The sequence below is a fragment of the Sitophilus oryzae genome, unplaced genomic scaffold (genome assembly GCF_002938485.1).
Source record: "Sitophilus oryzae breed Bouriz unplaced genomic scaffold, Soryzae_2.0 scaffold_682_pilon_pilon, whole genome shotgun sequence".
Classification (NCBI taxonomy): domain Eukaryota; kingdom Metazoa; phylum Arthropoda; class Insecta; order Coleoptera; family Curculionidae; genus Sitophilus; species Sitophilus oryzae.
Window position 1 is genome coordinate 5,930,475 of NW_022147287.1, and position 12,902 is coordinate 5,943,376.

General features: G+C 33.8%; 1 protein-coding gene across 1 annotated transcript in view; it reads left to right on the forward strand.

Moving 5' to 3' along the window:
* LOC115887905 overlaps window positions 1-12,902 on the forward strand; it is a 39,040-nt gene that overhangs the window by 11,208 nt on the left and 14,930 nt on the right. The window contains exon 3 of the mRNA XM_030907434.1: window positions 5,789-5,897. Within this exon, the coding sequence (XP_030763294.1) occupies window positions 5,789-5,897 (109 nt within the window). The remainder of the gene's footprint in view (window positions 1-5,788; window positions 5,898-12,902) is intronic.

The following is a 12,902-nucleotide window of genomic DNA, read 5'->3' on the forward strand; positions in this document are numbered from 1 at the left end:
AACTTTGTGTCTATCTCTGTTATGTGTGTAGTGTATATCCTCATTAATAAACCTAAAATTTCTCTCTTTTTAGTTATAAAAATGAAATAAAAATTGAATATCTAATAAAAAAAAGGGAAAGATGCTTGTCTAACAAAACAGAAAAACATTACTAATGTCTATCTTTCTTATCCTTCTTTTAATTATACACGTAGATGTAATATAAAACGTATAATATGTATATATTATTTGGTATTAAAACACAGTGGCATTCAAAGCATTAAATGCAGTGTGCATTCACCAATTAAGAGAATCCTCAAATGCCCCTGATTTAACTAGTTTGGACTTTTTTTATGGGGATATACGTATGTTATTGACGTTGTTTACAAAACTCCACCCAGTATACTGTATACTGTATACGTACTGTCAACGACTGAAAAATATATAGAATTATACAGGGTGTCCCGAAAAAAAGTTACACATCAAAGTTGCGCTTTTTCTAATGGAACGCCCTATATATTAATTGATTTTCGGATTCTAGAAAAAAAAATAAAGATAAATTTTATTAAAGACGCATATACCTAAAATCTAAAGATTTTGACATATTTCACATTTTGTGAAAATGATGAGTAAATTTTAAATTTAGATAACAGCTACCGAAATTTTAGTTGACCTTTAACCAAATTGAAATTTGACCCGAAAAGTTATACAGGGCGAGACAAAATTAATATGGAACATTAGTCACTTTTAAAAGCAAGTTACTCCTTTATTTTAAATGGAACACTCAGTATATTTTTCCGGTGTTCAATGGGGAATTTATATATCTTCAAAATAATATTAAGGTTGCCTGCCCCTCAGACAAAGATTTTCCTAGATATGTTAATTTTTATGATTTTGCGTCAGTAGATCTTTATTATTTGAAAAAATCTAGGTGGCTGTGTGATATACCTTATGTTAATTTAACAAAAATTAAAGATTGAAGAGTAAAATACTCAACGGTAATAAAAAGATCCTAAGAAAAGACACACAATCCTAAGAAACGATAACAACGAGATAATTCTAGGAGTAAAGGCTAAGCTTGTGAGATGGAAAGAATATATCGAAACACTTTTTAATGATGACAGACCCTGTTCCCCACCACCGATAGATCACATACTGAATGAAAAGGCTCCAGCAATATCCAAAGACGAAGTTGTTCATGCAATAAAAGCGCAGAAAAGCGGAAAAGCTACCGGTCCCGATAAAATAAACGTTGAAATATACTTAAACTCATTGCAGATAACGAAAGCAGAAGTCTAGATTTGGTGAGAGCATTATTTAACAAATTATATAACTCAAGCAAAATACCGTCAGATTGGCTTAAATCAACATTCGTAACCCTGCCAAAGAAACCCAACGCCTCACAATGTGATGACTATCGGATGATAAGTCTTATGTCCCATGTCCTCAAAACCTTTCTTAGAATCATCCACACTCGAATCTACAAGAAGTGCGAAAATCAGATGGACAACATCCAGTTTGGCTTCAGAAACGGACTCGGAACGCGTGAAGCACTCTTCTCCCTAAATGTAATGACACAGAGGTGTAGAGACATGAATGTGAATGTATTTGCATGCTGCATAGACTATCGTAAGGCGTTCGACTGTGTTAATCATCAGAAGATGGTCAAATTTCTAAGAACAACCGGAGTTGACGAACAATACCTACGTTTCATATCAGAACTTTATTGGCATCAAACGGCGGTAGTTGAGATGAAGCAGTCAACATCGGAAGATATACAAATCAGACGGGGTGTTCGGCAGGGTTGCGTCTTGTCTCCGCCCCTGTTTAACCTGTACTCGGAGACTATATTTAGAGAAGCACTGGATCGAATCCAGGGCGGAATCAAGTTCAATGGAATCCCAATAAACAATATCAGATATGCCGATGATACGGTTTAATAGCCAACGATATACAAGAACTGCAAAGCATTATAGATTCCGTAGTCCACTATCGTGAGATGTTTGGACTGCATCTCAATGTCTCCAAGACCAAAGAGTCTTTTCTAAGACTCCAATAAATGCACACCTGCGTGTCAAGGGACAAACAATCGAACAAGTAACCTCAATAAAGTATTTAGGAGCTAACATCAATAGTCAGTGCGACCCGAAAAGAGAAATATTTTCAAGAATTGAGCAAGCGAGAAAAATCTTCGTGAGAATGAAATAATTTTTACAAGAAGAGACCTCAGTGCGGATCTCAGAACTCGAATGGCCAGATGCTACGTCTTCTCTGTGTTACTCTATGGATGTGAGAGCCGGACACTGGATTCACAGACCGAGAAGAGAATAGAAGCCTTCGAAATGTATGAATACAGACGGATGCTGCGAATTCATGGGTACAAAGGATCACCAACAATGAAGTACTCCAGCGCATGCAGAAACAAAAAGAGATACTGAACACCATCAAGGAAAGAAAAATGCAATACCTGGGTCATGTGATGAGAGGTGCTAGATATGAAATACTGCGCCGCATAATAGAGGGCAAAGTGCAAGGGAAAAGATCAGTAGGAAGAGGCCAGAACTCATGGCTAAAAGATTTGTGAAGATGGTTTGAACGCTCGTCTGCGGAAATCTTCCGGGCTGCAGTTTCCAGAGCCACAATTGCCATTTGGATCGCCAACCTTCGGCAGGAGATTGCGCGATAAGAAGAAGAATAAAAAGATACACGTTTAAAACATATTTTAATTATTACAGAATTAAAACTAGATATAAACCTATAATTATGTGACAAAAATTAGCTAGATGAAATCAAATGCTGAAAATGCTTCCTTTCCTGTTAACCGCATAAAATGATTATCTTTTCAAAAGGATATTTTCATCTACGTGGTTCTACCTCGAAGAGCAGCCACAAAAATTTCACTCATGTTGCCGACAATAGTTGGTCGAGTTTTGTAAACACTGTCTTTAACATATCCTCAAAAAAACCATACTGGATAAAATCAGGAGCATTTACGTATTCTATTAATTGGTGAATGCACACTGCATTCACTTTTTTTTTCAACTAATCGAATCATATCAATTCTCTCTGATGTACAATAAGTTTGCATTTTCGGCAAATTTCTGAGAATTTTTTTTTGTTTTAACTGACACAAAATAATAACTATAGTTCTTAAAGTTGGACTAATTAGACAGGTATGTTGAAGTAACGTCAGATATATCATAGCCACCTAGATTTTATCAAATAATAAAGATCTACTCAGATCAAATCATGTAAGTGAAAATATCTAGGAAGATCTTTGTTTGAGGGGTAGGCAACCTTAATAGTATTTTGATGGGACATGAATTCTCCATTGAATATCGGAATAATGTACTGGGTGTTCCATTTAAAATAAAAGAGTAAAATCCTTTTAAAGGTGACCAATGTTCAATATTAATTTTGTCTCACCCTGTATAACTTTTTCGATCAAGTTTTAATTTGATTTAAAGTACAATAGTTAATTTAACTACGTATTAGGCTATACTGGGTGAATTCCAATCTTAGACTTTTAGAACTTTAGAAAATGTTAAATATGTCAAAAACCTTACATTTTAGTCATATACTTCTCTTATAATCTCACCTTTTTTTTTCCGAGAATCCGAAAATCAATTAATATATAGGGTGTTCCATTAAAAAAACACAACTTTGATATGTACTTTTTGGGGGACACCCTGTAGAACTCTCTATATTTTTAAAAAGTACTCTGAATTAACCTATATATGCTCACAAAATTTCATTTCAATACAAACTGTCATTCTCTCCTTGGAGCCTCCGCGGCGCACAGTGCTTCGAACATATGGCTCTAGAGGACAAAAATCCAAAACTTCTCTTTTATTGTAAGCAATTTATTCAAACTAGGTTTATTTGACACAAATGATGAGTACTCTCATTGTACTAAATGATGATCTTCTTAGTCTCACGTTTATGAGAAAAAAATCTTATAAATAATAATAATGTTGGAGCTGTGTTCCATCTAAGCAAATAATAAGTTATAGCACAGAATATCTAGCTACGCAAGCTAGATATTCTGTGGTTATAGTATGAAAACGGTGTAAGTATTAAATAAATTCCTGTGATAAAAAAGAATTGAAATAACATTAGAACATGATTCCTACAATATAAGCCTAATATAAGATAAAAATGTTTTTCTTTAATGAAAAAGAAATATTAATGTTATATTTAATTAAAAAAAACTTAAGATACTGTAAATTTACTTTAGGACAACAAAATGCATAGATCGTAACTACTCTGATTCAGGAGAATCACTGCTGACAGAATCTTCCAAATTTATAGTATCCAAATCACAGGTAGATGAACTATCCTCACATATAAGATATTTCTGTACATCATTTTCTAATATGTTACTTTTTCGCGTTGTTACTGTTCATTTTGTCGGTATGAGGGGTTCGGATGTTAATAGTTACCTCTTTAATAGACTATATTCATATATTATTTTTTCCTTTTCTTGTGCATGAGATTTTATAATAAATTGAAAGATGGACACTTTTTTTATGCGACGTTTCGCTTCAACATAGTGGACTTTTTTTTCAGGCTACAAGTGGTGTCTCATTTGACTGGAAGGTTCATCAATATCTAATAAGAACATATTTTTGAAATACAAATAATTTTGAGTTCTTGTCCTTATGATCAAGCCAAGTATTAGCCAGATCGGCATTGCTTATCAATTTTACTCCATCTGAAAAGTATTATAAAATAAAGTTCGTCGCAAGCAGACGCAGGTGAACTATACAAAAATTAAAAGTGTATGAATATGGCAACAAAAATATTCAATAAATACGATAGGGTTTTGATACGTTTTTTTAAATGCCTTTTGAAGTTTGAAAACGTAAAATTTTTATACCCATTTAAGAATCATCTTAAAAAAATAAATAAAACTAAACAATCACGAACTTGTTTAGAAATAAATTTAAAGTACATACCTTGTTTAACAATATCCATAGTGGCTTTCAATTAAGTACGTACCCGTTTAACTCCATAATATACAGAACTACTATGAATGTTATTCTTTTCACTGATGAGATAATGATCGCAAAATTTATTTTTAGTGAAAATATTTGCTAACAAAAACGCTGTTTATGAAAAATAATATACAGGATGGTTGAACATTGCTATAAGTATAAAATTATATATTCAGATATTAGTAAATTTTAACTTATTTTTTGATTTTTGTGCATGGGATGAAGCACTGTGCGGCGTATGAGAGGCGCCACCCTGTATATACTGTGATAAAACAGTTTAATGTGTGTGACTAGTCTAACTTCTATTCTTCCTAGTCTCTGGACTTGGTATTGCGCAGCATTATTTAGTATTAGGCATAAAGAATTAATATGGCAGATAAAAAAAGGCATAACAAATTTTTCGTTATTTTTAAGTTGGTGAAAGATACTCAAGAATTTACTTTACGAAAAACTATGCGCATCGAAGAAAGTAGCCATAAAGCTGTAGCCAATGAACTGTTAAATGTAGAACGGTAGAACGTTGATAAGCATGAAAAAAGCGCAATAACCTCGCAATTGCTTGTTCAACTAATCGCATGTATCTATCTAGTAACCTTGACTTTCGATTGTTTTAGTTAGTTTAGCTGTATATTTTTATTGAGTTTACTTTTAAAACAATCGACTGACCAATTCATGGGTATCTGTTATTATTTTTTTCGGTAATTCAAGAATTTTAGAAGTCAATATTAACCGAATGAATATATATATTTTTTAAATTGATAATTGGCTAGTTTAAATTAAATTGCTTCTTGAATGGTGTCTTTGTTTTTCAGGTTGTGGTATACCGGCCAAACAGCAAGCCCAAAGAAGGATTGTCGGAGGAGACGAAGCTGGCTTTGGAACGTTTCCATGGCAAGCCTATATTCGAATAGGTTCTTCCAGGTACAATATGACATTAGTATACAGGATGTGAATAAATGAATGCGAAAGCATTTAAGCGGTTATTGCTTCTTAAAAATAATTTGCGTTTTTCATACAAATATTTCTGATGACGGTTTAATACTTTTGTGTGTACAGGGTGTCCCATTTTAGTTGAAATCATACGGTATCTCCGTTATTAATGAAGATAGAAGGGTGCGGTTTGGACAAACCTGTCCCACTTTTTTGTAAAACGGAAGATGCTGTAAACACAATTTTCATAGCCCTCTTCGTTTCTGAGCTACAGAGTCTTTTCGAAAATTTTGCAATTTGAGACACCCCCTGTATCTCTGTTATTGTTAAAGACATCGAGAAGATAAAAACTGTTTATTGTAGAATTTTTTACGGTAGAATACAGTGGCGTAGTCTGTAATTCTACGAAAAGAATACTTTTAAACATACGAACTTAAGTTATGTTTTCCTAAATGGAACACCCTGTAAATTATATGATCTGGCTTGCCATAAGCTTCTCAAAAATATATGTATCACTCTATATCTATTTTCACTATGTACTGCAATATTTAAAAGTTTTTATTAAAAGGTCATATTTATTAGTAGGCCATGAGCGGAAAATAATACAGGGTGGCCCATCGAAAACGTCCTGCAAGGCATAACGGCCAGAATATTTTTTTTGCAGAAAATTCAAAAACACGTCAATTTTGTTTGTGAGGGGGACAACTTTTGCCCCAAAAATGATTGCAAAATCTTCAACCCTCTAAACGGGGGCGTCATCCCTTGATTTGTTTCAAATGGGTAGGGGGGCAAGGGGTACCGCAATGAAAAGGGCTTTCTATTCTCTATACTTTCCTGCTTCATTTTTGAAGATCGGTCGAGTCGTTGGGAAAATATGAAAGATTGAAATTTGAAAAGTTTTTTAAACATTTATCAGAGTAAATGATAAGGATAAATTCCTTCGACCAATTTGCTGTTTTTTCTTATTATTTCTAGATGTTTGCAATCGGGTTGCGCAGATATTCAATGAACGCCATCCTGACAAACACCTTTATGGCAAAATTGTTCGCCAGTTAGTAGCAAAATTTCGCGAAACTGGTTCCGTCATGAATAAAAAGAGGCAGAGGGAAAATCCTGTAGTAAATGAAGCTATGGAGGTATTCGTATTGGGCCAAGTTGCCATGGACAGTATTCTGAGTACAAGAGAATTGGCCAATGAGACCGGCGGGAATCGTACAAGTTTCCAAAGGATATTAAAAAAACACCACCAAGTTCCACCCGTACAAGTTCCACCCGTACAAAATTCAGTTGGTACAAGAACTCAACGAAGACGATTTTGAGTTGTGAAACTATGAGTGAACGAGTGGCGAATGATAATAATTTCCTATTTAATGTGTGTTTTTCGGATGAGTGTACTTTCTTTTTGAACGGTGTAGTTAATCGGCACAACTGGTCGGTACTGGGCCGAGGACAACCCCCAGGGTTTTTCACGAGGTGCACACACAAAACCCTCAGAAATTGAACGCGTGGGCTGGTATTTTTGGAAATTCTATTGTGGGTCAGTTTAACGATATTGCGAAGAACTTCAACGTACAAGTCACAGAACAGCTATCTAGCAACTACCGCACCTGATCGTTCAACGTTGTGGCAAGTGAAAAAATGCGTAAACATCTAGGAATAATAGAAAAAACATCAAATTGGTCGAATTTATCCTTAATTATAATTTACTCTGATAAATGCTTAAATAAACTTTTCAAATTTCAATCCTTCATATTTTCTCAATGACTCGACCGATTATCAACAACGAAGCGGGGAAATAATAATAATAATTATCATAATAACTTTATTGCCTAACAGGTATTTACCCATACAAAAGACAATTTAGACATATTAATATAAAATACAGTAATAATTAATAAAATATAAAAAAATACAGAAAATAAGTGTATATATGTGAAACAAAAGATAGATGAAAAAATAGATAACAATTAACGTTTGAAGAAATGAGTGTCCAGATGCCCTTTAAAACTTTGGAGGGAGTTGTGGAAGAGATCCAAATCTGTCTGTCTACTGATGTCGTTGAAACTGCAACAGGATCGATGTAGTGGAGCTCTGCTTGCAAGGATGGTACTTGGTGTTTTTGTATAAAACGTATATAGAGAGAATAGTAAATAAGATAATATAGAGAATAGAAAGCTCTTTTCATTGCGGCGCCACTTGACCCCCCTTTCCACTTGAAAAAAGTTGGGGGATGACACCCCCGTTCAGAGGGTTGAATATTTTGCAATCGTTTTTGGGGCAAAAGTTGTCCCCCTCACAAACAAAATTGACGAGTTTTTGGATTTTTTGAAAAAATAAATACCCTGGCCGTTATGCCTTGCGAAACGTTTTCGATGGCCACCCTGTATATTAAGAAACTAAAGAATTATTAAAAATATACTGCCATGTGTCTCTTGTTTTATTTTGGGAGCTATTAATAAATTCTTTATACCGGGTGCGTCTCAAAAGTGGCCCACCCCCTATAACTTTTTTATTTTTTCAGATAAAATAACGAGACTTAGTACGTTAGTATACGACATAAATCTGGATTGATTGACATATTCAATTGTTATTGGTCACTTCCTGTTTCACCGGAAATGACTACAACTTTTGATTTTTAAAAAAAGCATTTTTTTACGAATAATTTAATACCACTTGGTATTTTGAGTCAAATTTTCGTTACGAACCGCAAGTTATAATTTCAAATAAACCATATGCGAAAATGTCAAAAGTTGACATATGATATGTCATTCTATTCAAAGTGTTATTTTCTATCGAATACATAAAAAAATACCGTGGGTGCCATTTACAAATCAAAAGTTGTAGTCATTTCCGGTGAAACAGGAACTGACCGAAAACAATTGAATAGTGGATTCCAGAAATTTTAAAAATATCGAAATAATTCTTTTAACGCAAAAAATATTTTTAATTAATTATTTTCCTCTCGTAAATCCTTTTTAATTATAAAAATAAACAAATATGAATATTTTAACTAATAAAACACATTTCTCACGGCTAAGATAATCTACAATACCAGTATATGTTAATGTGTTCGTGATAACTTAAGGTCACACACCACACACACACATACGACGAACAATGCCATTATTATTATTATTATTCATTAAAAAAATAGTTGCATAAAACGTATCCTTCTCTGTCCTCAGTTGTAACCTAGATTTTTAGGTTAATTAGCAAAAAAGAACAGACACGCGTCTGTTGAATCGTTCGCTTGCTTGACAGAAGGAAAACGAATTAAACGAGGCTTTTGTTGTTAAACGATGATAAACATTAAATATTTGGACGAGCGGAAGGTTATATTTTATTTAAGTTCATTGCTAAAATAATAATAGCATATAATTTATAGCAGACAATGAATGAAAAGTTGGTTTCCAGAACATTTTGTAATTTTTACTTTCTAAACCGTATAAAATTGTGATTAATCTGGAAATACGTGCAACTTTTAATACGCATGCGCAAAGTAAGGTCCTCGAGAAAGAAAAACCTATTGAACGTTTCATAGGTGCAATAAAGAAGGTTTGAAAATGGCATGTCGTGACGTTGGAGACATATTTTTTAATGCTAAACTTATGGCGTTGATTTATCCACGTAAGTACCTATACCGGGTGTTGCATCGTCGAGCGGGACATAGGAAATCCCAAGTAAATTTTAATAGGGTCAATTATTCAATATCATTAAAGGAGTCAATTATTGGCTTCCCTGATTATTTTAGAGAATAGGAACCTTAGGTTTATTGAAGACCACTAAAACCCACATTCAAAAGAATAACTTTAGATATTTTTGTTTGTTATATAGTATATTTAGTGTGTTGTTTACGAGTTATCGCCGATTTCTTTTTAAATATTTCTCTTTTCTTATGGCCCTGTATTTACTTATGAGCACCAGCCAAGGTAAAAGATAACTGTCAAATGAAGTTGTCATTTCAGAAATTTACTTATTTAGTGCTTTATTATTATTGAAAACTCATTCCTACATCGGAAATCTTAAAGATGTATTTATAATTAATATGAATTAAATTAAAATAAAGTAATCAATTATAAGGTTAATTATAGTATTATTACAATATTCAATAACATTAATAGCATTTTTTAACTCGTCTAGATTTGGGTATTTTTTGTCCTTGTATATCCTGTTTTTTAAATGGCCCCAGAGGAAGAAATCATTTGGCGAAATATCAGGAGACCTTGCTGGCCAATTTACTGTATGATTTAGGCCAATAACGTTTCCGTTAAAACTATTGTCTAAATATTCCCGAAGAGACAGGGTACTATGTGCCGGGCAGCCATCCATTTGGTACCAAACTTCCTGATTTTCCCTAGCGGCATCATGTAAAGCAGGTAAAATATGATTTTCGAGTAGTTCCGAACCAAATAATATTCTGCATTTAAATTTCGCGTAAGAAATAATGGCCCGATAATATTGTGTCCGAATATCCCTGCCCAAACATTTACTTTCTGTGGATATTGCGTTCTTGTTTCGACAAACCTGTGTTGGTTTTCTTTGTTCCAATATCGATAATTTTGAACAGGTAAACGTGCATTCGTCAGTGAAACATATGTTTTTTAAAAATTTCCTATCCGTGTTTGATCTTTCCATCATATCAAAACAAAACGCCTGCCGCCGTATTTCGTCCCCATCTCGTAGCTCTTGGTGCTTTTCATATTTGACGGAATAGTATTTATGTCGTTTCAAAATTCGAAACGCTGTAGTGTGATCTATTCCCATTTCATCCTCAAGTTTCCTTGTGCTGATCTTTCCATCGTTCTCTTCCACGCACAATAAAACTTCCAAGTCGGTATCATTTCTTGCATTTTCTCTTTGTTCCTGCCTTGCTTCACATCTGCAGTTATTTATTAGGGTACCTTTGGTCTCAAATCTCTGGATATTCCTTGCGATTGTAGATTTTCCAGGTATCGGTCTATTCGGATACAGAGCAGCAAACATGTCCGACACCTTTTGATAACTATTTCCTTAATAATACCATTTAATCATCAATACTTTTTTTTCGGTAGTGTAATTCATGGCTAATATTTTCGATGTAGGTATGAGTTTTTAATAATAATAAAGCACTAAATAGATAAATTTCTGAAATGACAACTTCATTTGACAGTTATCTTTTACCTTGACTGGTGCTCATAAGTAAATACAAGGCCATAAGGAAGGAGAAATATTTAAAAAGAAATCGGCGATAACTCGTAAACGAGCTAATCAAAAATATCTAAAGTTATTCTTTTCAATGTGGGTTTTAGTACTCTTCAATAAACCTAAATAGAATTATTCTCTAAAATAATTAGGGAAGCCAATAATTGACCCCATTAAAATTTACATGGTATTTCCTATGTCCCGCTCGACGATGAAACACCCGGTATATGATCTAGGCCTATAAACCTGATTAAATGACATTTTGGCAAAAATGTTTAAATTTGTTGTACAATTTAAGATACCAAGCAGCTCTTCGTTTTACTTTATAGAGCAAATGATTGTAACAGATATTTTGTTTAGATTATAAAGCTGCAAAAATTAGTTCAAACAGAAGTTTATTATCGCTATGTTGGTCACATTGCGCCGCGGTGTTGTCCCGGATCTATAATCGAGGATAAATATATCTCTCTTCGACTATTGCCTTCTTGGATTTTGAGATCAATTCCTAAAGGACCGAATGCATCCTTGTTTTATTTAGTTTCTTGGTCTTACTGATAAATCTGTGTTAAACTCTTGGTACGGGGCCCGTTCTATTCTGGCGTTAAGCTCTACCACAGTATAGCCACTTCCTGATCTAAATAAATCTTCTTAATTCTCCTAAATTCTCGTTATTCGCGGTTATTACTTGCATATATTCGCGATTCCTTTAATTCGCGACTCGCGAAAATGCAACTAAATCAGTCGATAGCTTTCAAATCAGCGCCAAACGAAAACGAAACTGAAAGAGAAATGATTCTCCGACCTGCCATAAATGTAATCGGGCGATAACCAGGTGAAAGTGATCGTTTGCCGTTGTGTAAGATTCACCAGAGGCAGCTTTATCTGTTTAGAAAAGGCCGGCGATGTCGCGCAATACGCGTTCAGGCTACTCCGAAAGTTATATAATTTTTTCTTAATCGCTTCTCAGAATATTTAAGGAAAATCCACACGGATTTAAGTATATGGTTATTAATGTAGAGACCAAAGACATCTAAATGGGTACACAGAACACTCCATTCATAAAACTCAACTTTTTAGAATGGTTTGACACTTTTATTAGAGTTAAAAAGATAGGGGTACATAAATATGACAACACGGTTGAGTTTCGTCTATCTCAGTCTATGTTTTGTCTGTCATTTGGCTCTATCACTGCCGTGACGGTGGCGTGATATTTTTTTGTCAAAAATTAATGAATTTTATCAAAAATTGATTGGGATTGCCTTAGACCAATTTTCCATTATAACTTATAACTAGTTTTGCCGGAGGGTAACTCTAATTTCACAATACTAATCTACTTATAACTAAAAGTATCTAAATACGCTACTGTAAGCATGGCTAAAGGTAAAAAAACGTAATGACACTTACCGTCGAAATATCAATTCCGGGTTAGAATAGTCCACCTTTTTACAAACTATGCACTGGCGAACCACCGTAGATAGTTAAAATCTACTTTAAATAGTTTTCTTTGCAATAAACACTAATAATTATTAGAAAGTTGTTCAAAAGCTACAAAAATTTTCAACTACCGCAGAAAACTCACAAACGCGCGCTGTCAAATATAAGTGGAATCAAAACAAATGAAAACGTCAAATGTCAGCGTAATTCCTACAGGTTTCGATAATTTCGTAGTAAAGATGAATCCACAGCGATGCCGCTAGTTGTCATTGTAATTTCCCTAATATAATTTAATTAGAAAACTAAAAATAATTTCAAAGGTATAATCCTGGCACAATCTATATCTATGTATATTAATTAAAGTTATATACCTACACAAAT